Source organism: Bombina bombina, chromosome 5 (assembly GCF_027579735.1).
Source record: "Bombina bombina isolate aBomBom1 chromosome 5, aBomBom1.pri, whole genome shotgun sequence".
Lineage (NCBI taxonomy): Eukaryota > Metazoa > Chordata > Amphibia > Anura > Bombinatoridae > Bombina > Bombina bombina.
This window is the reverse complement of record NC_069503.1, coordinates 1,033,780,318-1,033,805,640: the sequence shown is the minus strand read 5'-3', so window position 1 is coordinate 1,033,805,640 and position 25,323 is coordinate 1,033,780,318. Positions and strand designations below refer to the sequence as shown.

Genomic DNA, 25,323 nt, shown 5'->3' with positions numbered 1-25,323 from the left:
GGGGTTTGGGTTAGATTAGGGGTATGTGGGTGGTGGGTTGTAATGTTGGGGGGGGGTATTGTATGTTTTTTTTACAGGCAAAAGAGCTGAACTTCTTGGGGCATGCCCCGCAAAGGGCCCTGTTCAGGGCTGGTAAGGTAAAAGAGCTTTGAACTTTAGTAATCTAGAATAGGGTAGGGCATTTTTTTATTTTGGGGGGCTTTGTTATTTTATTAGGGGGCTTAGAGTAGGTGTAATTAGTTTAAAATTGTTGTAATATTTTTCTTATGTTTGTAAATATTTTTTTATTTTTTGTAACTTAGTTCTTTTTTATTTTTTGTACTTTAGATAGTTTATTTCATTGTAGTTATTTGTAGGTATTGTATTTAATTTATTTATTGATAGTGTAGTGTTAGGTTTAATTGTAACTTAGGTTAGGATTTATTTTACAGGTAATTTTGTAATTATTTTAACTATTTTAGCTATTAAATAGTTCTTAACTATTTAATAGCTATTGTACCTGGTTAAAATAAATACAAAGTTACCTGTAAAATAAATATTAATCCTAAAATAGCTATAATATAATTATAATTTATATTGTAGCTATATTAGGATTTATTTTACAGGTAAGTATTTAGCTTTAAATAGGAATAATTTATTTAATAAGAGTTAATTAATTTCATTAGATTAAAATTATATTTAATTTAGGGGGGTGTTAGTGTTAGTGTTAGACTTAGCTTTATGGGTTAATACATTTATTAGAATAGCGGTGAGCTCCAGTCGGCAGATTAGGGGTTAATAATTGAAGTTAGGTGTCGGCGATGTTAGGGAGGGCAGATTAGGGGTTAATACTATTTATTATAGGGTTAGTGAGGCGGATTAGGGGTTAATAACTTTATAATAATAGCGGTGCGGTCCGCTCGGCAGATTAGGGGTTAATAAGTGTAGGCAGGTGGAGGCGACGTTGAGGGGGGCAGATTAGGGGTTAATAAATATAATATAGGGGTCGGCGGTGTTAGAGGCAGCAGATTAGGGGTACATAAGTATAACGTAGGTGGCGGCGCTTTGCGGTCAGCAGATTAGGGGTTAATTATTGTAGGTAGCTGGCTGCGATGTTGTGGGGGGCAGGTTAGGGGTTAATAAATATAATAAAGGGGTTGGCGGTGTTAGGGGCAGCAGATTAGGGGTACATAAGTATAACGTAGGTGGCGATTGGCAGATTAGGGGTTAAAAAAATTTAATCGAGTGGCGGCGATGTGGGGGGACCTCGGTTTAGGGGTACATAGGTAGTTTATGGGTGTTAGTGTACTTTAGAGTACAGTAGTTAAGAGCTTTATGAACCGGCGTTAGCCCAGAAAGCTCTTAACTACTGACTTTTTTCCTGCGGCTGGAGTTTTGTCGTTAGAATTCTAACACTCACTTCAGACACGACTCTAAATACCGGAGTTAGAAAAATCCCATTGAAAAGATAGGATACGCAATTGACGTAAGGGGATCTGCGGTATAGAAAAGTCGCGGCTGAAAAGTGAGCGTTAGACCCTTTTTTTAATGACTCCAAATACCGGAGGTAGCCTAAAACCAGCGTTAGGAGCCTCTAACGCTGGTTTTCACGGCTACCGCCCAACTCTAAATCTAGGCCTTAGTCAGGTGCATATTTGCATTCTGAATTTTCTGGCTTTGTACAGTAATCCCATAAAAATATGCATAAAACATAAACATTTCTCAGGATATCACATGTGATCAGGAGTGTTGGTGATGGGTCAATCTGAATTTTTTTTTTAAAATAAATTAGTTTCCAGCATTTATGCAATAAGTGTTTTGGTTTCATGACAGAAATTTAATAATACCTGTACTTTCACTCAGATGAAAATGTACTTAAAGGGACAGTCAACACCAGAATTCTTGTTGTTTTAAAAGATAGATAATGTCTTTATTACCCATTCCCAAGTTTTGCATAATTATAATAATACACGTTTTATCTCTGTAATTACCTTGTATATATGCCTCTGCAAACTGCCCCCTTATTTCAGTTCTTTTTCACAGACTTGCATTTTAGCCAACCAGTGCTGACTCCTAAGTAACTTCACGTGCGTGAATGTTATCTATATGACACTTATAAACTAATACCCTCTAGTTGTAAAAAACTGTCAACATGCATTCAGATTAGATGAAGGTGGCATTAAAGGTCTACAAAATTAGGACATGAGCTTGCTTAAGCTTTCAACTAAGAATACCAGGTTTCTATGCAAAAAAAGGAGGGCTTGAAAATCATCTAGAGTGGATCTAATTGGATGATTTAACACTACAAGCAACAACCGCAAGTTAAAAAAAAGTAGAATTAAATTAAAGCTGTGAGAAAAGGCAAGTTAAATATTTATTTATTTTATTTATTTATTTATAAAATATTTTACCAGGAAGGATACATTGAGAATTCTTCTCGTTTTCAAGTATGTCTTCGGATCACAAACATTGCAATTGATACAATAGGGTACTATAAAATACAAAAACAATAATAATACACAATATATGCAAAAATTTAACATTGAACAAGTAGGAAATATATAATCAACCATGACAGGTGCTTTCTGTTTTTAGATATGTAGAGAGGGATCTCTAAAAGGATATTAGGCTTGGGAAAGTTTGAAAGTGTGCGGGAGGTCATTCCATAACTGTGGCGCTCTGTAGGAAAAGGAGGGTCAAGCTGCTTTCTTTTTGCATTGAGGCAAGCTAAATAATGTGCTGGTACTGGATCGGAGGTTATAGGAGGTGGGAATAGCCGAGGAGAGCATTCTGCTCAGGTAGGGTGGGAGCTTCCCAGAAAGGCTCTTAAATAGTGATGTCGCGAATAGTTCGCCGGCGAAAAGTTCCCGGCAAACATAGCTTGTTTTTCGCGTTTGCCACGGCGGGCGAACATATGTGATGTTCGGTCCGCCCCCTATTCGTCATCATTGAGTAAACTTTGACCCTGTACTTCACAGTCAGCATACACATTACAGCCAATCAGCGGCAGACCCTCCCTCCCAGACCCTCCCACCTCCTGGACAGCATCCATTTTAGATTCATTCGGAAGCTGTATTCTTAGTGAGAGGAGGGACAGTGTAGCTGCTGCTGATTTAATAGGGAAATCTATAGCTAGGCTAGTGTATTCAGTGTCCACTACAGTCCTGAAGGACTCATCTGATCTCTGCTGTAAGGACAGCACCCCAAAAAGCCCTTTTTAGGGCTAGAACATCAGTCTGCTTTTTTTTTTTTTTTCCTGTGTAATCTAATTGCAGTTGCCTGCCTCCCAGCATGTGTGTCAGGCTCACAGCGTATACTGTGCCCACTTGCCCAGTGCCACCACTCATATCTGATGTAACAGTAGTGTACATTTAAAAAAAAAAAAAAACTTTTTTGACTGTGAAATAATAGCAGACAGCTGCCAGTACTCAATATGGCCACCAATAAGGCAGATGTGGAGGGTTAGAGAGCTGTTTTTGGGGGGATCAGGGAGGTTGGGGGCTAAGGGGGATGCTACACCACAGCATATGTAAATATGCTAAAAATAAAATTACAAAAAAATTAAAACCTTTTATTTTAGTACTGGCAGACTTTCTGCCAGTACTTAAGATGGAGGGGACAATTGTGGGGTGGGGGAGGGAAGGGAGCTGTTTGGGAGGGATCAGGGGGTCTGATGTGTCAGGTGGAGGCTGATATCTACACTAAAGCTAAAATTAACCCTGCAAGCTCCCTACAAACTACCTAATTAACCCCTTCACTGCTAGCCATAATACACATGTGATGCGCAGCAGCATTTAGCTGCCTTCTAATTACCAGAAAGCAACGCCAAAGTCATATATGTCTGCTATTTCTGAACAAAGGGGATACCAGAGAAGCATTTACAACCATTTATGCCATAATTGCATAAGTTGTTTGTAAATAATTTCTGTGAGAATCTTAAAGTTTGTGAAAAAGTGAACAATTTATTTTTATTTGATCGCATTTGGCAGTGAAATGGTGGCATGAAATGTACCAAAACAGGCCTAGATCAATAATTTGGGATGTCTTCTAAAAAAATATATACACATGTCAAGGGATATTCAGGTATTCCTGATAGATATCAGGGTTCCACTGTAACTAGCGCTCATTTTGAAAAAACTTGGTTTTGAAATAGCAAAGTGCTTCTTGTATTTATTTCCCTATAACTTGCAAAAAAAGCAAAGAACATGTTTACATTGGGTATTCCTATACTCAGGACAAAATTTAGAAACTATTTAGCTTGGTTGTTTTTTGGTGGTTGTAGATGTATAACAGATTTTGGGGGTCAAAATTAGAAAAAGTGTGTTTTTTCCATTTTTTCCTCATATTTTATAATATTTTTAATAATAAATTATAAGATATGATGAAAATAATGGTATCTTTAGAAAGTCCATTTAGTGGCGAGAAAAACGGTATATAATATGTGTGAGTACAGTAAATGAGTAAGAGGAAAATTACAGCTAAACACAAACACAGCAGAAATGTAAAAATAGCCCTGGTCCTTAAGGGAAAGAAATGGAAAAATGGCCTTGGTCCTTAAGGAGTTAAAAAAAACCTAGAAATTTGACTGTGAAATAATAGCAGTCAGTTTCCTTCACGCGTGTGCATTTCAGGGCCTGCCAGGGCACAGTGTCACACCAGTGCAACTCATATCTGGTGTAACAGCAGTGTACATTAAAAAAAAATACAATTTTGACTGTAATAGATTGAATAGCAGTTAGTTGTCTGCAAGCGTGTGTGTCAGGCCTACAGCATCTACTCTGCCAACTTCTGCCAGTGCACAGTGCCACTCATATCTGTTGTCACAGTAGCTTGCATGCATAGTACCACTAATAAAAAAAAAATGACAGGCAGAGGCAGGCCACCCTGCAGGGGCCGTCGTGGTGCTGTGATTCCCTTTGGCCCTAGAATAATGCCCAGTGTTCAGAGGCCACGTACCCTGAACTCGAAAAGTTCTGAGGACATAGTTGACTGGCTAACACAGGACACCCAATCTTCTACAGCTTCTGCTCGGAACCTTGACGCACCATCATCCTCCAGCTTAGCTTCGGGCACCTCTCAAGTTACCACTCGCCCGCCTGCCGCCACCACCAACACTAGCACCACAGCCACTTCACTTGATCTGTCAGAGGAGTTATTTACACATCAGTTGGAAGAAATGAGTGATGCTCAACCATTATTGCCAGAGGATGTAGATAACAGGGATATGTCTCAGTCAGGCAGCATTACACACATGGATGTATGGTGTGATGATGATGATGTTGTACCCGCTGCGGGAGTTTGGTCTGTCACTGTGAAGCGGGTGTAACCCTTACACTACCTGATTGATACAACATCATACCTGATGTTTTAAAGCACGTTATTCCAAACAATTTAGGAATGTTAGGTGATTTATGCCCTTTATGGATTAAAACCAGACTCTGCATCAACTATGTAATTTTCCATGGGAGTTTTGCCATGGATCCCCCTCTGTCATGCCACAGTCCAGGTGTTAGTTCCCTTGAAACAACTTTTCCATCACTATTGTGGCCAGAAAGAGTCCCTGTGGGTTTTAAAATTCGCCTGCATATTGAAGTCTATTGCAGTTCGCCCGTTCGCGCACATTTGCGGAAGTTTGCGTTCGCCGTTCGTGATCCCAAATTTTTATGTTAGCGACATCACTACTCTTAAACACAAGTGCATGAAAGTAAGTTGTCATTGTCAAGAGCACATGCTAAAGACAGATCCAAAATTGACATATCCACTTCCCTGTGCGAATTCTAGTGGATGTTAATTGTGCGGCAAAAGCATCTCTAAATATAGTGAAAAGTGGGTTATACTAGGTTTTTTTTCTAATAGATTGTAATTGCTTAAAATTTGAAAGCCCCATAAGAAGCCATATGACGAGCTTTGCATGGAAATGCTAAATGATTGAAATGGAAAACAATCTTCAATAATAGTGAGAATAATCTATGCTGGGGATGGCCAGCTGCTAGCTCATAAGTCACATAACAACTAAGAATGATTGTTATAGTTCATGTGGTCCCAGGAAAAAGTGAAACTAAACATTTCTCTCATATGTATAAAAAATAAAAAGAGCCCCATGTACTACAAGACAGGTGGAGAAGGTTTGCAACTACTGAAGCTGTCTGCCCATCTTTACAGTGATTGGGAATTGTACAAGGACAGTGTTTGAGGTGATTTATCTCCACCACCTCAGAGGTGGCAGAGAGATTAAGAAGAATCAATTTTACGATTGCTGCTATTAACTAGCGGTAAGCAGGTTTGCTTGAGCGAGCCTGTATTGCAAAGACTCCAAAGCAGCCTTCACTGCTGTGCACTGTACATAGAACCCAAAGAATTGTGGGTTTTATTTAAATGCTAAAAATAGTCCAAATATATGTGTAAACATTATGAGAGCTAGCATCAAAAATTACAATGCCAGCACCAAAAACATCAATGATAATTTCACAAATATGACCATAAACTAATCTAAAGGGAAAAAATAAATTTCATGCATTTAAAAAAAAAAATATTATTAATATTTAATTATTATTATTATTATTAATTATATGTATTATTATTATTATTATTTTTACTGTTAGTATTATTCTGAGCAATATACAACCATTATATTAACACATTCATATGTTCACTAAATATCAAGAAGGATACAATCTATTGTTTAGTCATGTCTAGATTCCTGCAAGTTGTAAATTTCTATAGCTTAAACCTTCTGGCGGGAACAACCAATATGTGACTAGAATAAGGGACAACCATTACATAAAAAATTATTTATTTTGAAGATTGTGAATTTTATCTATGAGATTGACTACTAAATATTATTCTAAATAGCTATATCTTGCTCTACAGGGAGTGCAGAATTATTAGGCAAGTTGTATTTTTGAGGATTAATTTTATTATTGAACAACAACCATGTTCTCAATGAACCCAAAAAACTCATTAATATCAAAGCTGAATAGTTTTGGAAGTAGTTTTTAGTTTGTTTTTAGTTATAGCTATTTTAGGGGGATATCTGTGTGTGCAGGTGACTATTACTGTGCATAATTATTAGGCAACTTAACAAAAAACAAATATATACCCATTTCAATTATTTATTTTTACCAGTGAAACCAATATAACATCTCAACATTCACAAATATACATTTCTGACATTCAAAAACAAAACAAAAACAAATCAGTGACCAATATAGCCACCTTTCTTTGCAAGGACACTCAAAAGCCTGCCATCCATGGATTATGTTAGTGTTTTGATCTGTTCACCATCAACATTGCATGCTGCAGCAACCACAGCCTCCCAGACACTGTTCAGAGAGGTGTACTGTTTTCCCTCCTTGTAAATCTCACATTTGATGATGGACCACAGGTTCTCAATGGGGTTCAGATCAGGTGAACAAGGAGGCCATGTCATTAGATTTTCTTCTTTTATACCCTTTCTTGCCAGCCACGCTGTGGAGTACTTGGATGCGTGTAATGGAGCATTGTCCTCCATGAAAATCATGTTTTTCTTGAAGGATGCAGACTTCTTCCTGTACCACTGCTTGAAGGTGTCTTCCAGAAACTGGCAGTAGGACTGGGAGTTGAGCTTGACTCCATCCTCAACCCGAAAAGGCCCCACAAGCTCATCTTTGATGATACCAGCCCAAACCAGTACTCCACCTCCACCTTGCTGGCGTCTGAGTCGGACTGGAGCTCTCTGCCCTTTACCAATCCAGCCACGGGCCCATCCATCTGGCCCATCAAGACTCACTCTCATTTCATCAGTCCATAAAACCTTAGAAAAATCAGTCTTGAGATATTTCTTGGCCCAGTCTTGACGTTTCAGCTTGTGTGTCTTGTTCAGTGGTGGTCGTCTTTCAGCCTTTCTTACCTTGGCTATGTCTCTGAGTATTGCACACCTTGTGCTTTTGGGCACTCCAGTGATGTTGCAGCTCTGAAATATGGCCAAACTGGTGGCAAGTGGCATCTTGGCAGCTGCACGCTTGACTTTTCTCAGTTCATGGGCAGTTATTTTGCGCCTTGTTCACTCCACACAGAGCATCGATGGCCGCCCACCCGCCTCCCACGTAAGCACCCACCAACGATACCGGTCATCGATGTCCGGTGCAGAGAGGGCCACAGAGTGGCTCTCTCTGCATCGGATGGCCAAGGGGGGTTATTGCAGGATGCCCCCATATCGAGGCATCACTGCAATAACCGGAAAGCAGCTGGAAGCGAGCAGGATCGCTTCCAGCTGCTTTGCAGACCAAGGACGTACGCCACACGTCCTCGGTCATTAACTGTATTTTTTTTGAGGACGTGTGGCATACGTCCTTGGTCGTTAAGGGGTTAAATATGCTATATTAAAAGTTCATTTTTATTTTTTGCTAACATTGGTGAGTGCTGCATTTTTTTGTACTTTGTTTCAGTTTTTGACATATGCACCCGGCAGTTGCTATATTTGGTGAATAGGAGTGCAATATCTTTTGGGACTCTCTCTCTCTCTCTCTCTCTCTCTCTCTCTCTCTCTATATATATATATATATATATATATATATATATATATATATATATATATATATATACAAATATAAGACTCTGCACTTAATATGAATAAATAATGAATGCAAAAATGTGCAAAATAAGAAAATATCTTTAATATACACAAAAGAATAAGTAATAGCGTAATAATGCTGCATACACAGAATCAAAATGCCACAAACATCCATACAACCATACATACAAACTGGGCATCCCCAGTTATCAAGCAAATATGGAGTGGAGGAGGTCAGATGGAGAGCAAAAAAGCACCCCCAAGTTATATGTGTAAAACCATGGGTAAATCTGCATAGGATACAAACACTATGAAATTAACCCCTTAGTGACCGACGACGTACGCCATACGTCCTGCAAAAAAATACAGTTAACGCCTGAGGACGTATGGCGTATGTCGTCAGCTAAACTGAGCCCTGGAAGCGATCGAGATCGCTTCCAGTCGCTCTTACAGTATTGCAGGGATGCCTCGATGTCTAGGCATCCCTGCAATACTGTTTACGAGTACCGGGACCGGATTGATCACTCCCCCACAAGTGATCACTTCCGGTTTTGCTCCACGTGGAGCCCGGCAGTTCAGCAGAGCATCGGAAGCGATCAAACACGCTTCCAATGCTCTGCTTGTGTGCTAAGTGCCTCGGTGGGTCGAGGCACTTAGTTAGTTATAAAATAAAAAATACAAATATAAAAAAAAAAAAACGGAAGAAAATAAAAACAGCCCTAAATAGCCACCCCCTCCCCCTTCACAGGGCATCCAAGATGGCGATGCCCAGTGCATCGTGGGGCCTCTGGGGGTGTCCCTAGCCTGCCTCATCATAGGGGCAAGCTAGGGTCACCCAATCTGAGCCTCCCACCCATAAAAAAAATAAAAAAATAAAATACCCCATGTGTCTGATCATGTCAATATTTGTAAATATTGACACTGATCAGTGTGGATCTCCCTCCCTCTCCTCACTTGCGATTTTGTTGGAGAGAGAGACATGTATTTAGCAGAGAGAGCTATATTTATTATATTTGTTAAAAAATTTGAGATCCAAAGGCTCTTTTCAGAGCCATTAACCCCTAGCTTGCCAGTGATCACTATAAATCACTGGCATTAGCATAGCTGCACTTTTTTTGCTGTCTGTGCATTTTTTTAGGGGTTCATTTTTTTTTTGTAATTTTTTTTAAAAAGCCAAAGGCTCTTTTCAGAGCCATTTAGTTAATTTAATTTAATTAATTTAATTTAATTTAATTTCCAGAGTTATTAACCCCTAGCTTGCCAGTGATCGCTATAAATCACTGGCATTAGCACAGCTGCACTTTTTTTGCTGTCTGTGCATTTTTTTAGGGGTTAATTTTTTTGTTGTAATTTTTTTTAAAAAACCAAAGGCTCTTTTCATAGCCATTTAGATAATTTAATTAAATTTCCAGAGTTATTAACCCCTAACTTGCCAGTGATTGCTATAAATCACTGGCATTAGCATAGCTGCACTTTTTTTGCTGTCTGTGCATTTTTTTAGGGGTTCATTTTTTTGTTGTAATTTTTTCAAAAAAACCAAAGGCTCTTTTCATAGCCATTTAGATAATTTAATTTAATTTCCAGAGTCATTAACCCCTAGCTTGCCAGTGATCACTATAAATCACTGGCAGTAGCATAGCTGTACTTTTTTGCTGTCTGTGCATTTTTTAGGGGTTAATTTTGCTGTTGTAATTTTTAAAAAACCCAAAGGCCATTTAGTTCATTTAATTTTCAGAGCCATTAACCCCTAGCTTGCCATTTAGCTAATTAATTTAATTTAATTTGTTTTTCTGTGACAGATACAATAATGTCACAGAAAACATATAGTGTTGAGGAGGCGTATGCCATCCTTGCGTCAGAGTCAGATGTCTCTATGTCTGACTCAGACCCCAATTTTGACCCTGCCATATGCTCAGATACATCACTAGATGCAGTCTCAACTGATAGTGATGTATCTGTGGCTGCTAGCCCCCCTGCTACCCCCCTACCAGCCCCCCTGCTAGCCCCCCTGCCAGAAGGAGGCGTGTTGCTGCCATTGCCGCTGAAGAGTGGGTAATGCCTAATCTCCAGAGGCCAGATATCCCACCCTTCACAGCAAATGCTGGAATAAATATAGATGTGGCAGGTTTTAGCCCCCAACAGTTTTTGGAGGTGTTTCTGGGCGATGATGTATTGGGGAACATTATCGCCCAAACTAATTTATATGCCCATCAGTACCATGCTGCAAAGCCTGAAACATATTTGGCAAAGCAGCAATGGGCCCCTGTCGATGTGCCAGAATTTAAAAAATTCTGGGCATTGACTATGTTGATGGGCATCATAAAGAAACCCTCTGTTCGCTCCTACTGGAGCAGTAGCCCCATCTGCTCTACCCCCATTTTCTCCCAGAGTATGTCGAGGCAGAGGTATGAAATGATTCTGCATTTCATGCACTTCAGCGACAACAGCCTGTGCCCCCCTAGGGAGCATCCCCAATTTGACAGGCTGTATAAAATCCGCCCCCTGATTACCCACTTTTCTGCCAGGTTTGCAGAGGCTTATACACCTGGAAGGAATATATTCATTGATGAATCCCTGATGAAGTATAAGGGAAGGCTGGGATTCAAGCAGTATATTCCTTCCAAGCGTTCCAGGTATGGGGTAAAGGTGTATAAGCTCTGTGAGAGCGACAGTGGGTATACTCAGGCCTTCCGGGTGTATAAGGGAAAGGATAGCCACCTTGACCCTCCAGGTTGCCAAGAACATATGGGAACCACTGGCAAGATTGTCTGGGACCTGATATTAACCCTAATGAACAAAGGGTATCACTTGTACTTAGACAATTTTTATACAAGTGTCCTTTTGTTCAAGCTACTGAATTGCTTTGATACAGTAGCTTGCGGTACAATTAAAAAGAACCGCGCAGGTTTCCCAGGACAACTTGTACGCACCCGGCTAAAAAGGGGGGAGACCTCAGCTCTGCGCCAAGTGGAGCTGTTGGCACTTAAGTACAGAGACAAGAAGGATGTATACCTTCTTACCACCATCCACAATGAGAGGACGGTGGCGGTCTCTGTACGTGGCAGAGCTGAGATCATATGGAAGCCAGTGTGCATCAAGTCTTATAACCGGCATATGAGTGGGGTTGATCTGGCAGATCAGCTGCTGCAGCCTTACCTAGTTATGCGGAAGACAAGGGCCTGGTACAAAAAGGTTGCAATTTACCTAATGCAGATTGCAACCCACAATGCTTTTTTGCTGTTCAAAAAAGCAAACCCCAGAATGAAACAGACTTTTTTACAGTTTCAGCTCCAGATCATTTCGGGGATTTTGTACCATGATGCACCTGCTCCCCGGGCGGTGATGGGAGAGAGCAGAGTTGGGGCTACCAATTTTATTTTTAAAATCCCCCCTACTGCCGCAAAGCAGAAACCACAAAAAAAATGCAGAGTCTGTACCAAGAGGGGGAAGAGAACGGACACCATATATCCCTGTCCTGATTGCCCTGGACAGCCTGCACTCTGCATTGGGGACTGTTTCAAGCGGTACCATACAATGGTCAATTTTTTAAAAATAAATACATTTGCAGTTTTTTGGTTATGTTTACTGTTTTTTGGTTGTTTTTTTTTTTTTACTTTTACTGTTCCAGATTTTTACATTTCACTACTTTTTTTCTAAAATTGGGGCTGTTTTTTTTTTTTTTTTTCTTTAAAAACCCCTGTCAAACCTATGGATGGGGGACATAGGTGTTCTCAGGGTGCCTTGCAGAAAACAACCTAAAGTATTTTTTTGCAATAACTTACAACAGTCTCTCCTAAATCATAGTCAAAAAGCAGTGTGTGTGTGTGTGTTTGTGTGTAAAAATGAAAATTGAAAAATTACCACCATACATTTTCTCCATTTTTTTTGGCTAAAACGGTTGCTTCAAAGACATCACAGCACACTATATACAACCTTGGGGTGTCAACTTTTGAAATATATGCACATTCATGGAAAACAAATAAATTGGGGTATGTAAAAAGACCCCCAAAAAAGACGATAGGCAAAGAAAATATGTTAAATGTGAAAAAAAATCACAAATGCATGTCAGACATTTGGCATTGCACCCCCCAAACAAGCCAACAAACCTATGCATAGGTGGTATTACTGTACTCAGGAGATGTTGGTGAACACATATTGGGGTCTTTTTTGGCAGTAACAAATAACAGGAGCTAAGAATCCATGTCTAAACTACAATGTGTGTGAAAATTAACACAAAAAAATGAATACCCAATAGTTTGACAAAGACTGGTGGTTGAATTAGTGCATACAAAGTGTTAAAATTCCAAGTTGAAAAACTGTAATGCGCCCCCTAGAAATAAGGCCTTTTAGCCCCCAGAGAACCCGACACACCTATACATGGGTGGTATCACTGTACTCAGGAGATGTTGTTGAACACATATTGAGGTGTTTTTTGGCAGTAACACATAACAGGAACTGAGAATCCATGCCTAAAGTAGAATGTGTGTGAAAAATAACACAAAAAAATGACTACCCAAAAGTTTGATAAAGACTGTTGGTTGAATTAGTGCATGGAAAGTGTTAAAATACCAGCATTTGAAATACCCTAGGGTGTCTACTTTTCAAAAATATATGGTTTGATGGGGGTAAATTACATTGGCTGGCTTCAGAAATGTCCCAAATAGAACATGGGTGCATGATGACAAATGTTAAAATTCCAAGTTGAAAAACTGTAATGCGCCCCCTAGAAATAAGGGCTTTTAGCCCCCAGAGAACCCGACACACCTATACATGGGTGGTATCACTGTACTCAGGAGATGTTGTTGAACACATATTTGAAAAAGTGTGTTTTTTTCCATTTGTTCTTCATATTTTATATATTTTTTTATATTAAATTATAAGATTTTATGAAAATAATGATATTTTTAGAAAGTCCATTTAATGGCGAGAAAAACGGTGCAGAAATGCAAAAATAGCCTTGGTCCCAGACGGTCAACAAATGGAAAAGTGGTCCGGTCACTAAGGGGTTAAGGCAGTTCATGCGCTATAAGCAGTTCATGCAAATGGCAAAAAAAAGCAATGGTTAGGTAACTGGCAATTGCAGAGGTGAAAGTTATAGCAAAAAATCACAGATGAAGCAGTTCATGCACTTTAGAAAGTTCATACATCCAACAAATGGTAAACGTTATTAGGATAACACGTAATCTCAAGTATCTCCAAGATGTAGTAAAGTGTATCCATTTATGTATAAGCCTTGTTTCCATATGTATATTGACTTAGACGATATATTGTAATACCACTCCGGCACTCAAGGCCGCCGTGAGGATCTGTGCAAATGTAACGCTCTCAGAGTGATCTCACCCAAATCGTGTCTGGTATATAGTAGAGAGTGTCCATGTCACAGGTAATGGTAGTGATTCAAGCTATACTCTGCATCGATAGAAGTATCAGCAACCCAATGCAGCATGTGAGTATCCAACTCCCTTGGCGTCTGACGTCACATCCACCAGTCAAAGTTTATGCTCAATGGATTTGCATTTCTGAGGACCTAATGTAATGTGTAAAGGTTAAAAATAATGTTTACCAAACACAATATAAGTCTATTAAAATAAACCATAATACTTATATTTAACTTTTGATAAAAAAAGTAATGTGTTACGTATGTATATATAGATAGATAGATAGATATATATATATATATATATATATATTTATACCCCTATAATATTCAGCATTTTAAACACAGCACTTGCTCGTAGAGCCTAAGGTGCTTGTACCATCTGGAAATTACTCAATTTGTCAATTGCTGACATGATACAAGCTCCACTGATTATCTAAGCAGCTGCATTATTTAAAAAGTGGGTGCATTAACGATATCTAGCTATACTTCACATGCACATGCAGAGAAAAATATTAACACTAAAACAGTGATAACATTTTTGCCAGCACATGTATATAGCAAATATGTTTCTATTCAAAGATGTAATAAATCTATGTGCATTTAAATGTTACTGGAATGTTCCTTTAAGCATTGTAGGCCTAATGTGTGTCGGGTTAGCACATGCTCCATTGAAGTCCATGGGGAGAAGAAATTAATGTGGTCATGATATCCGAAGTCCTGAAGTTAGAGCGCATTGGGGTTCGCTCTCACGCTAACTTTCAACTTAATACACATACTTTGAGCACAGTGTGTGCAAGACCAAAAAAAATATATCTGAACCTTACATTTTAGTCCTCCAAATTGTTTTCTTTTCAATTCCAGGATTGGGAGCATTGTTGGGCAGTATGGGGGCAGACCTAGTAAAGTTACTAGACAGGGCCAAGTGAACTGAACATGGTTGGGGTGTGGCAGTGGGGATCATATTTGTATTTCAATACATTTTTCTTTAAATAAGGAAAGTAAAGAAGCTACAAAGCTTTGTAGTACTTTGTAAGAATGATACGGTGTCTTAAAAAAAGTTCCTGTTTATTTGAAAATGCTGCTAAAATCTCATACCCCATCTTGTTTTACATATAAACACAAAGGGAACTCTTTCCGCTGTTGTCTTTAAAATTTACATCCTTTGATTTTTGATATTTTTGTGATGCTTTGGTCGCCTTGTGCATCTGTCACAATGCTACTGATGCTCTCTCTAATTTGTACATGCAGATGTTTCCTGTATCTTACTATGAAGTGTTTAACCTCAAAAGTGGTGGATGGATACTGCTTTATTTCTACATTTAGAAAGAACATATCTCATTGGTACCAAGCTCAAAAATATGCTCAAATTACACAGACATTTTATAGTCACAAATAATGATACTTGCAATTTTCAGCTCAAGAATTATGATATATTTTCCTATGGAAATTATTTTTACAAATATGGTTTGATAAATTTAGGTCATAATCTCAACATTTTCGGTATCCTTTCCAATAGTCTTTTTATATCAAAGAAACAAAGACATTAAATTCTTGTCTTGATTATTGTTTGGTTCAGTCAGCCTGTGCAAATTAAAAATCAAGGCTTTAAATACTGAAATGCTTTATAATGTATTAGCTGCAATCTCATTGCTGAACAGCAGAGTGTCCCAAGCTAACAATTATTTCCATAATGTGATAAACCAGGTGCATAGTAATAAAAATGAAAGATTTAATGTAATGCTTAGTATAATTCCAAACCATTTATTTATACTTTATCACTCCACATTAAAACAGTGCTAGAAATCAAGTATATTTTAAGTAATTTTATGTAATTGTAATTAACAAATTATTCTGCGGGTTTAATGGATTACATTGATCAAAGCGAAGACGGATTATTCCTTTAGATCAACGTATTTTTAGACCATTTGCTACTAAATTAAAGAATACAATTTACAAAAGCAAATCACTGACATTCTTGTATTACTTATTCCTTTATGACGATCCTGGTTAACCTGGGAGAAAAATGTATTTAATCTTGGAAATAATACAAGGAGGAAACATGTCTCAGGATAAAAAAGGGGGCATGACCGTTAACAAATAAAATTTTTTCCCAAAAATATATCATGGCCCTGTGAATGACTTTCTAATTAGTATGAGATGCTATATTGTGCCCATCCATATGGTATATCAGAATAATATCCTATAGAAAATCCTTAGAGTATCTGATTTTTCATTATCATTAGAAAACAAGTTAAATAGTATACAAGTATGTTGAAAACCACCATAAATAACTATTTACCTATTTAGTGCTAATACCTATATTTATAGCAATTCTTAAAGGGACATAAACGCAACATTTTTCTTTCATGATTCAGATAGCGAATACAATTTGAAACAACTTCCCAATACTTCTATTATCGTATTTGCTTTATTCTCTTGGTATCATATGATGAAGAAGTAGCAATGCACTACCGGCCAATAACATGAGGCATATATGTGCAGCCACCAATCAGCAGCGCCTGAGCCTACCAAGGTATCCTTTTCAACAAAGTATTCCAAGAAAACAAAACAAATTAGATAATAGCGGTAAATTAGAAAGTTGTTTAAAATCACACACTCTATTTGAATCATGAAAGAAAAAATAGGTTTCATGTTATTTTAACCTAATGTAGAATTAGTGCAGATAAAAGGCCAGAGTACAAGTGGAGCGCTATAGATCGCTTTCATGAAAGTGATATTAATGCTCCACTGTGTAATACCAAGTTGTTAGCAATGCAAACACGACCTCATGAAGATCTCCAAACCACCCTGCATATTGTAGGATCGCCACTGTTTGGGAGCTCCTCTTGCTTCTCCCCGTTCAATGAAAATGTTTGGGTTACAAAGTGAAAAAAGGGACTGCTGTTAAACCCACTGCCAAGATGCTGCCTGACTCTGCCAATGACACACACGCCCAGCACACACCCCCAGCTCCTGCCATTGCTCCATCCATCCGCTAAACATCCATGGGACACTGCCCAAAAACACCCCTCACCTCCTAGGTTATTGCTTATTGAAACTCCAATCCATTTAAATGGTCTGAGCTTGCAGAAAGTCAGACCACATTATCTTATCTTTCTCTATATAGACAAATGTCTCTTTATCTACTCTCTCTCCATACATGCACATACACAAATAAAAATGATCATATAAGTAATTATCTCTCCATCACTGGGCTGTGGGACTATAGTGGCTTGGTGGGATGGATGTGAATTGTACTTTTAAACTGGAGTGGGTACTCATCCAAAGTCACTAGCAACACTCACTGCCCTGGGCACTCACTAGCACTCACAGGAAGCTGTGTTTGCAATCAGGGACTCAGGCAGTTAAACCCAGACCAGCATGAGGGCAAAGCCCCATAGGAGAAATCACATAAAAATATCAAGCAACACAAAGAATAATCAACACTCACTTGAATGAACACATCTAGCCTAAAAGCTTGAAGTTAGAGTTGTTGTTTTTTTACATTATTTAAGACCAGTAACCATTCCACTATATGTTCCCTGGGTCTAAACCTAAAACCATGTATGGTACCTTCCAACCAAGCACATTTAGAACACACAAGGGTGTCACAATTATTTGTAACCTCACCTAGACACATACAAAACCTGGACTGCACTCTAAAATTGGAGTAGGTAGACATTCCAAGCACTAGCAAAATCCGGAGCCCCTGGCACTCACCAGCAGTCACAGGCAGCTGTGCATATCATTTCATTAATAGATAACATTGTACAACATATATACTGCTGTATATGAAATTGCTAAAGGATTGTTATAAATGAAATAAACTATTATTATTAGCTGTAGTAGCAAATGTATTTCCTATGAACAAAGTACCAATATGCTATTTAGACTAGCTATGTATAAGTGGCGACCTGTTAATCTAATTTAATTGTTTTAATGAACATCTTAACATAAATATAAAAACAGGACATATAGGGCAAGTTTGATCTTCTTGAAAGCGCTTGTTTATGGACTTCAGTTGGTCTTTATGATCTAGGTACATATTTAACCTAAATTAATACATACAGTTTAGAAAATATACTGTCAATTTTATTTTACTTCCAAGTAAATAAATGCATTGTTTTTATTTTATTTTATAGAATTACGGAGTAGCTCTTGTGGAAATCCAGGTATTCCGCCTAAAGGTGTTCTTTCTGGGACAAAGTTTGATGTTGGTGATAAAATCCGCTATAGTTGTGTGACTGGGTATTTATTGGATGGTCATCCTCAACTAACCTGTATAGCTAACTCAGCAACTACAGCATCATGGGATTTCCCTGTACCTATTTGTAGAGGTAAGTAAAATAGTTCATTGTAGAACATATTCCTACGTCCAGAAAAGTAACGAGATTTCTTCTTTGTCAAAGAAATTATGGTATATTATTTACATGGCAGAAGCAAACATTTAAATGAGAATCATAATGTCTCATAACGTACAGTAAATAAATACCAATTATGAGATAGGTATATATATTTAAAAGTGCTTAAGTGATATTAAACTTAGAAAAACTTGCATAGCAAGTTTGCAACTAAATTAGAATAAAAAATATTGCTGACTTTGGGAAAAACAAAAACAAATATACATATAAAACTTTTCTTAATGAAAGAAAGACTTGTATATACTATGGGCAGATTATAAGTGAGGTGCAAACGATTTTGTAAAGGGGTTTTCATTAACGTTTTCACTCCATTTTAATTGCACTCATATTATAAGTGTTACACTAGAATTCTACATTACAAAGTACAGTTACACTCATAACACTGTCTATATATAAGTGCATTGGAGCCTTTTCACGTTAAGTAGATGGAAACATGTAAAAGCATATTTATGCAATTTTCATATTCAATAAAAAATTTCAACTATGCATTTACAATAAATATTTCACATTCCAATGTTCTGAACATAGCAGAATATGTTCCATGTATCTCTAAATAGATATTCTTTATTTTTTTAAACTTTATTAAGGATAAATTTAAGAATCAGATACAGTTTCAAAGTATTACAGAATAGATAACTGTATGAAAAGATTTAACATTTATAACATTTGTCAAATGGTTAAAAAAAAATTGACATTTTAATCAGAAGGGCTTAATATACCTTAATACACCTCTTGCAATCATAATTATAGATAACTCTTTGGGCTTTGAGGTTTCTCTATACCGAATAAAAAAAAAGGGAAAGAAAAAAGGAAGAAAGGAAAAAAAGAAAGAAGAAAATAGAGAAAAAAGGGGGAGGACCAACCCCTCCCCACACACACACACCACACACACCACACTCCCCCCTACAGGCATCTCCTGGCTCTCAGCTACCAAAAGAAGAATTTGTTTTATTTTGATCTGTAAGTTTATCCCCATATAGGTGATGAATTTTCCCCCTAGTGTTGTATAACATGTCTGCTATGCACATATTACAGTATGCAGTCATTTTTGCGCTAATTACAGTATGCGACCAGGTATGCGCATATTACAAACAAACATTAATTAATAAACATTGGAATATGAAATATTAATATTTTCATGTATGGTTTGCGCTAATGAGAATATGCCATGGTGTTTGTGCAAGAGAGTGGGTGTTAGGTCTTTTCTAACTTTTTTTATCCATTGACTTCTATGTGGGAATGCGAAAACATAATCATGATTTTCTAATTTCAATTTTAAGCCCAATTTTGGTTATTGCTGGAGAAAAAGCAGTTTACTTTCAACTTGTAATACAAGTGCAATACAACTAGCACAAAAATAAAAATCCTAGCAGAATTTGTTGCTATAGCTCCACTTGACATCTAGACCTATATGTTTAGTGTTTAAAGTTTTATCTCTGTGGTTTCCTTCTTGCTCACAGTCAATACATTTACCATTTACTCACTGTAGTTAAGAGACAATTCTAGTGTAGAAATAAAAAAAAACAATCCTGACTCAAAATGGAACAGGAATTTGATTGAAATAAAGCTTCTTTTCCAGATAAGGAAATTACAGATGATTAGGTCATATGCATGACATGTATTCCTGCTATGCATTTGTTCACTAACTCTATCCTCATTTGGAGTGGCACAAAAGCACAACTTTGACTGTGTATTTAACATTGATAAAGGGGTTAACATGTAGTAAAATAAAATCATTTTTGAAAAATAAACTGCTTTAACAAAATATATCTTTATTTTAAATGCTAGAATTTCCTTTTAAAATGTGTGGAGGGTCACAGACAGTGTGATATAGTGGCTAAGGATGCAGCACATATGGGGTTAATGGTTAGGGGAAGGGGTTAATAGAAGGGGCATGTAATGGTTAGAAATTATGCATAAGATCAATCAATATATAGAGATAACAGTTCACCTATATTTTATAGGCACTTATTAACTTATTACAGTAGGTTATTTAAATACTACCTATCAATAAAGGCTAGGGGCCTTGGGTATTAGCAGGCATAGCCATAGAGATGACAAGCATAGGGTTAATGCAATTAGGGGTAAATAGGGGAATGCATAATGAGCGCTATAGTCAGAATTTAAGCATAGAATGTATAAGTCTATGGAAATAAAATGTAAACCATTTTTATATAGGCCAGTGTGCAAACATGAAGCAGTGGACATTGCTTTATATCTGTCTTGCAGCTAGTGTAAGAGCCAAAAGAGACATAAGGCTCCATTTATTAAGTTGTGTATGCAGCTTTGGAGGCCCTTCACTGTAGGCTTGCATGATCAAGCCCGCAGCCTATTGTTAAGAAGCAGCAGTCATCAGACCACTGCTTGCTAAACTTTATATCAGCTATTAGTTGGCAGATTAAAAGCACCTCGGACGCGTTTGCCTGGGGTGATTGACAGCATTGGGCTAGTAGGCAGCATATTGCTGCCTGCTTTCTGCGATCACAGGCGGGAAGGAACTCTGTCAGTCCAGGCTTTGTTGGGGACCATAATATTAAAGTAGATACGGTTGGTATAAATCAGCAATTAAAGATGGCACTGCAAAACTATGCATACAAAATAAATATTTTAAAAACATTGAAAAGCCTGTTTGAATCCATGCTCCTGGTCTCATGTGCTGGGGTCAATCATAAGCACTAAGGTGAACTTTAAGGCTCACCATAGCATTGCATTATGCAATCCCACAAGATATGTGATATGCACTCCATGGGGCCAATTTATTAAATGGCAGACGAGTTAAGGAGCATCGGTCTTAAGACTGCTGCTTCTTAACTGCTGTTTCCGGCAAGCCTGAAGGCTCACGTGGGAACAAGGGCATCAGGGGCCATTTGGTCCTTGATAAATCGGCCCCCATGTCTCTAGTCCCTCTGGGTGAGAAGAAAATCACAGCTTGTTAAGGTATAAATAACAAGCAATTTCAACAATGAGACAAACATTTTATGGATAATTTAATTTTGGATTTAATGCACATTCTTTATACCAAGGGCCAGATTATAATCGCTGAGGCGATGTTTGCGCTCCGCTTTTAAATACCAGCACACGCTAATGTGCTCTGGTATTACAAGTAAGGTGCAATGTGAACGCAACCTTATGATTACATTGCACAGAAGCATTGAGCTCACAAGAGTAAAATATATAGTAAATATATACACATTCAAAGTAAATATATACACATATTAACACATAAAAATATATGTACAGTGTATATAGTCATATACATATATATTTACAGGGAACACACAGTTCTCATAGACCGCAATGTAAAGGCACTTTTCAATGCCATTTTGTTTTTTCTAACACCCTACTCCCACCAACTTTAGACCCCAAAAACTGCCTAGTGCAGTTGTATTTTTTTTTTAAATGCTACATTTTTTAAATAAAAAACTATAATGCCCTCTATTTTAAGGGCATATGGGGCACTTTTAGAATATTAACCAGAGATCAGATCTCTGGTTTATTTTCTGAGCGTTAATTGCTCCCTCAAGCTTGCGGTAGCAATAACCAGCCACTTGTAATGGCTGGTTAATTATTGTGCGCCCACAAATGGGCAGAATTGTATGGATAACATAAACCCTCATTAAGGAAGACAGTCTACACAATAAAATTTGTCATGGGAGTTTCAGACCTTTAAAACCCTATTTTTTTTTTAAATCAATAAGTTTAATTAATTGATAATTGGTTCTCCTCTCTGTTGAGGGGAAGCAAACACTTGATTGATATTGATTTATATATTGGGCATCTGTTCAGAGCTTTTTTATTTATGTATTTATTTTTTTAAAGAAGGGATTAATGTGGCAAAGGAGACTTCTTAACAATTGTTATTTAATTAAACTCTTATAAATTGAATCTTAGTCAAGTAACAAATGCACAAACAACTTAAAAATAGAAAATATAAATATAGTATAACAAAATGTTAATATATTTAATCAAAACAGAAGGATAAAAAATAAATGTAATATTTTCCCCCAAGGGTAATATGTACCCAGAATACATGAAGATGCATGAGTTTAATTTCAATTTGAAAGGCCAGTAAAACTAAACTCTTGTACTTTTCTATTACTATATATATATTATTTTTTCAGTAACAATAAAATGTAAATAAGGAATTCAATTCAAAGTACTCAGTGTATCCTGCTCTAGCAGAGAACAACATGCCCTTTATGCATACTCAGTCAATGGATGTTTGATAAAAGCCTTTGAGTTTATCTTTATAATGTTTCGCTAACATTCAAGGATTTCCACTAGTATTTTTTCAAAGTAAATAAACCTACATTTGAGTCATTCTGGCTTTATACCTTTGTATACATAAAAACAAATAGTATCTAAATGAACTGACTCATAGTTTCACTTTTTTCCAAATGTTTACTTTCATTGTTGAAAATGTATTCCTTTATATTTTATTTATTTATTAAAAATATTTTTCTTTGATTGAAAGCTTTGTATGAATAGGGCTTCTGTAAAGAAATTACAAATTTGTACATAATGTAACAGGACAGCCACCTTTGAAAAAAAGAAATAAAATCCATGATAGTTGCATAATAAATTCTATAACCAGAAGTGATGTAGCTTAAGACCTAAAGGTATTAATATTGATTGAAAAATCACGGAGTTTTTCATAATAGTTCCCTTATGCTTTATAGATATTCTGCTTTGCCTTCAATATCTATCATTTTAATAATGCTAGTAGAATATATTGTCTGAGTGATAACACAAAGGTCTGTTGCTGGCAATAAATAAAATGCACAACAATTATACACTTATAGCAGTTGTTTGGTACGTGTATGCATTCAAATACAAAAAGATATTAAGTTAAAAATAGAAAGCATTTGAACATTCTTAATAGTCAATCTTAAAAGTAAACAGACTTTTGCAAATTAACAGACTCCTCTCACTTTTTACTTGATTAGTCAATATGGCTCTGCAGTCACATGATCAGTCATGTGACTGAGATTAACCAATAGTGACTTGCACTCAATCTCTCTCAATGTTAAAAATAGCCAGATTACAATGCTTGGTAAATGTAACCCATGAAGAAAGGCTCCCAGCAGACAGATTAGCTATACTGATAGTGTAAACACTTATAATTACAGGCTTCCAGTGAGCTGTCAAATTGCACCACCATGTTGCAATGTTAGAATTTTATTTCAAAGTCTCATGGCTCCTAACTGATTAAACCCTCTTGGGATCCATTTACAACACATTAACAAAGAAGGAACATGCAAAGAAAATATGTCAAGAGCAGTTTCTGTAATTTGTCGTCAATAGCCAGTTTAATCTTATAATTGACTTGTAAAGGTTTATGCACAGGATCTTCAATACTGCTTTTAAAATATGGGAAATTTTTACTAGAGCTTTGTTAAAAACATTTCCATATTGAAAACTGAAAATGATTCCCCTCATACTGAACTGATTTACTTCAAAATGTCCAAGCCACAATCCAAAATTCGTCAAATTGCAAGCAAATTGTGTGTATGAATTTAAAAGCTATACGATTTTGAAAATGAAACTTGTTTATTTATTTGAACATACATGTATGTAGAGCAGATTCCTAGACCAGAGTCAAAAGGACATTGTACTTTAAAATTTCCTGACCTTTAATATGTTTTCAATGATCTCTTTAACCTGATGAAGAGTAATTTCATTTGCAATGGCTGCTTTTGAAGCAAACGCCGATATTAAAAATTTAACTACAGGGAACTTCTGGGTGGCAGTCATGCCTGGCCACATCATTGCTTGCAGGTCCAGCTTTCCAACTCATCTTTAAAAATTATCCTTATTTTATTTCCATGGGGCACAATTGACTGCAGATTCTTGATCTGGAGAAGATTTTTTTTTCATATAAAGCCTTTATTTTCTGGATTTCTATCAGCTGTAATGATCCAGAGCTAAATTTGAGGTGGCAACCCCACATCAGACACTGTTCAGTTCCTATCGTTATTTATTTCATAGAGAGTATGAATCCACTATACACTTCCTGAAATTATATGGAGGAAAAGAGATTTAATCTCCTGCAATGGAAACGTTTTTTCACTGTAAGAGCAATAAAATTGTGAAACTCATTACCAAAGGAGGTTGTGAATGCCAATACCCTAGATACATTTAAAAATGGTTTGGATACTTTTCTGTCTATAAACAAAATTCATAGATATGATTGCTAGTATTCAATGGGTAACCTTTTAGTGGGATTATTTAAGACTAACTGGAGCTTGTAAGTATTTTAGATTTGTATAGGGTGAACTTGATGGACTTCGGTCTTTTTTCAACTTCATGCAAGATTCTCCCAGAATGTCAATGCATGAACCAAGCAGTGACTACTATGCTGAAGGGAGGAAAAAAAAGCTTAGATAGACTACCATGTTTTTTGGGAGCCAATGATTATCAAGAGACTGCCGATATTATAATGCCTGCAGACCGGTGGTAAGCGATAGCCTTACTCCACACATTTGATCACTGTATTGATACCAGTTTCATACACTATTCATGGAACTTTTGCCTAACACCTACCTATTTATTTATTATGCAAATAAGTGCTCTTTTGTTTCCCGTGGGATTGAATTGGCATAGCCACTCTCCCTAAGAGCTGGGATTTGTTACAGTTCATCTACATAAATCAGTGTTCTCCTTTTCATTTGTATGGTTTATTGTATATGTATTTACAGACATACATATAAATATAAGCACATATTTATAAGTGCATTTGAGCCCTTTGTAGTTAAGTAGATGAAAACATGAAAAAGCATATTTATGCAATATTAATTTTTAATAGAGGTTTTAACTATGTATTTACTTTAAATATTTGTCATTCCAATGTTATGCAGGTAGCAGAATATGTTCTATGTATTTATAAATATATATTTTATATTACTATTTACATCTGTATATATCTATACCTGTATATAATCGTGTATATATATATGTATAGATATATATTGTACAAAAAAAAATCAGATAAT

General features: G+C 36.8%; 1 protein-coding gene across 1 annotated transcript in view; it reads left to right on the top strand.

The window, feature by feature from the left end:
- CSMD3 (CUB and Sushi multiple domains 3) overlaps positions 1-25,323 on the top strand; it is a 1,747,434-nt gene that overhangs the window by 258,870 nt on the left and 1,463,241 nt on the right. The window contains 1 exon segment of the mRNA XM_053715303.1: positions 18,053-18,247. Within this exon segment, the coding sequence (XP_053571278.1) occupies positions 18,053-18,247 (195 nt within the window).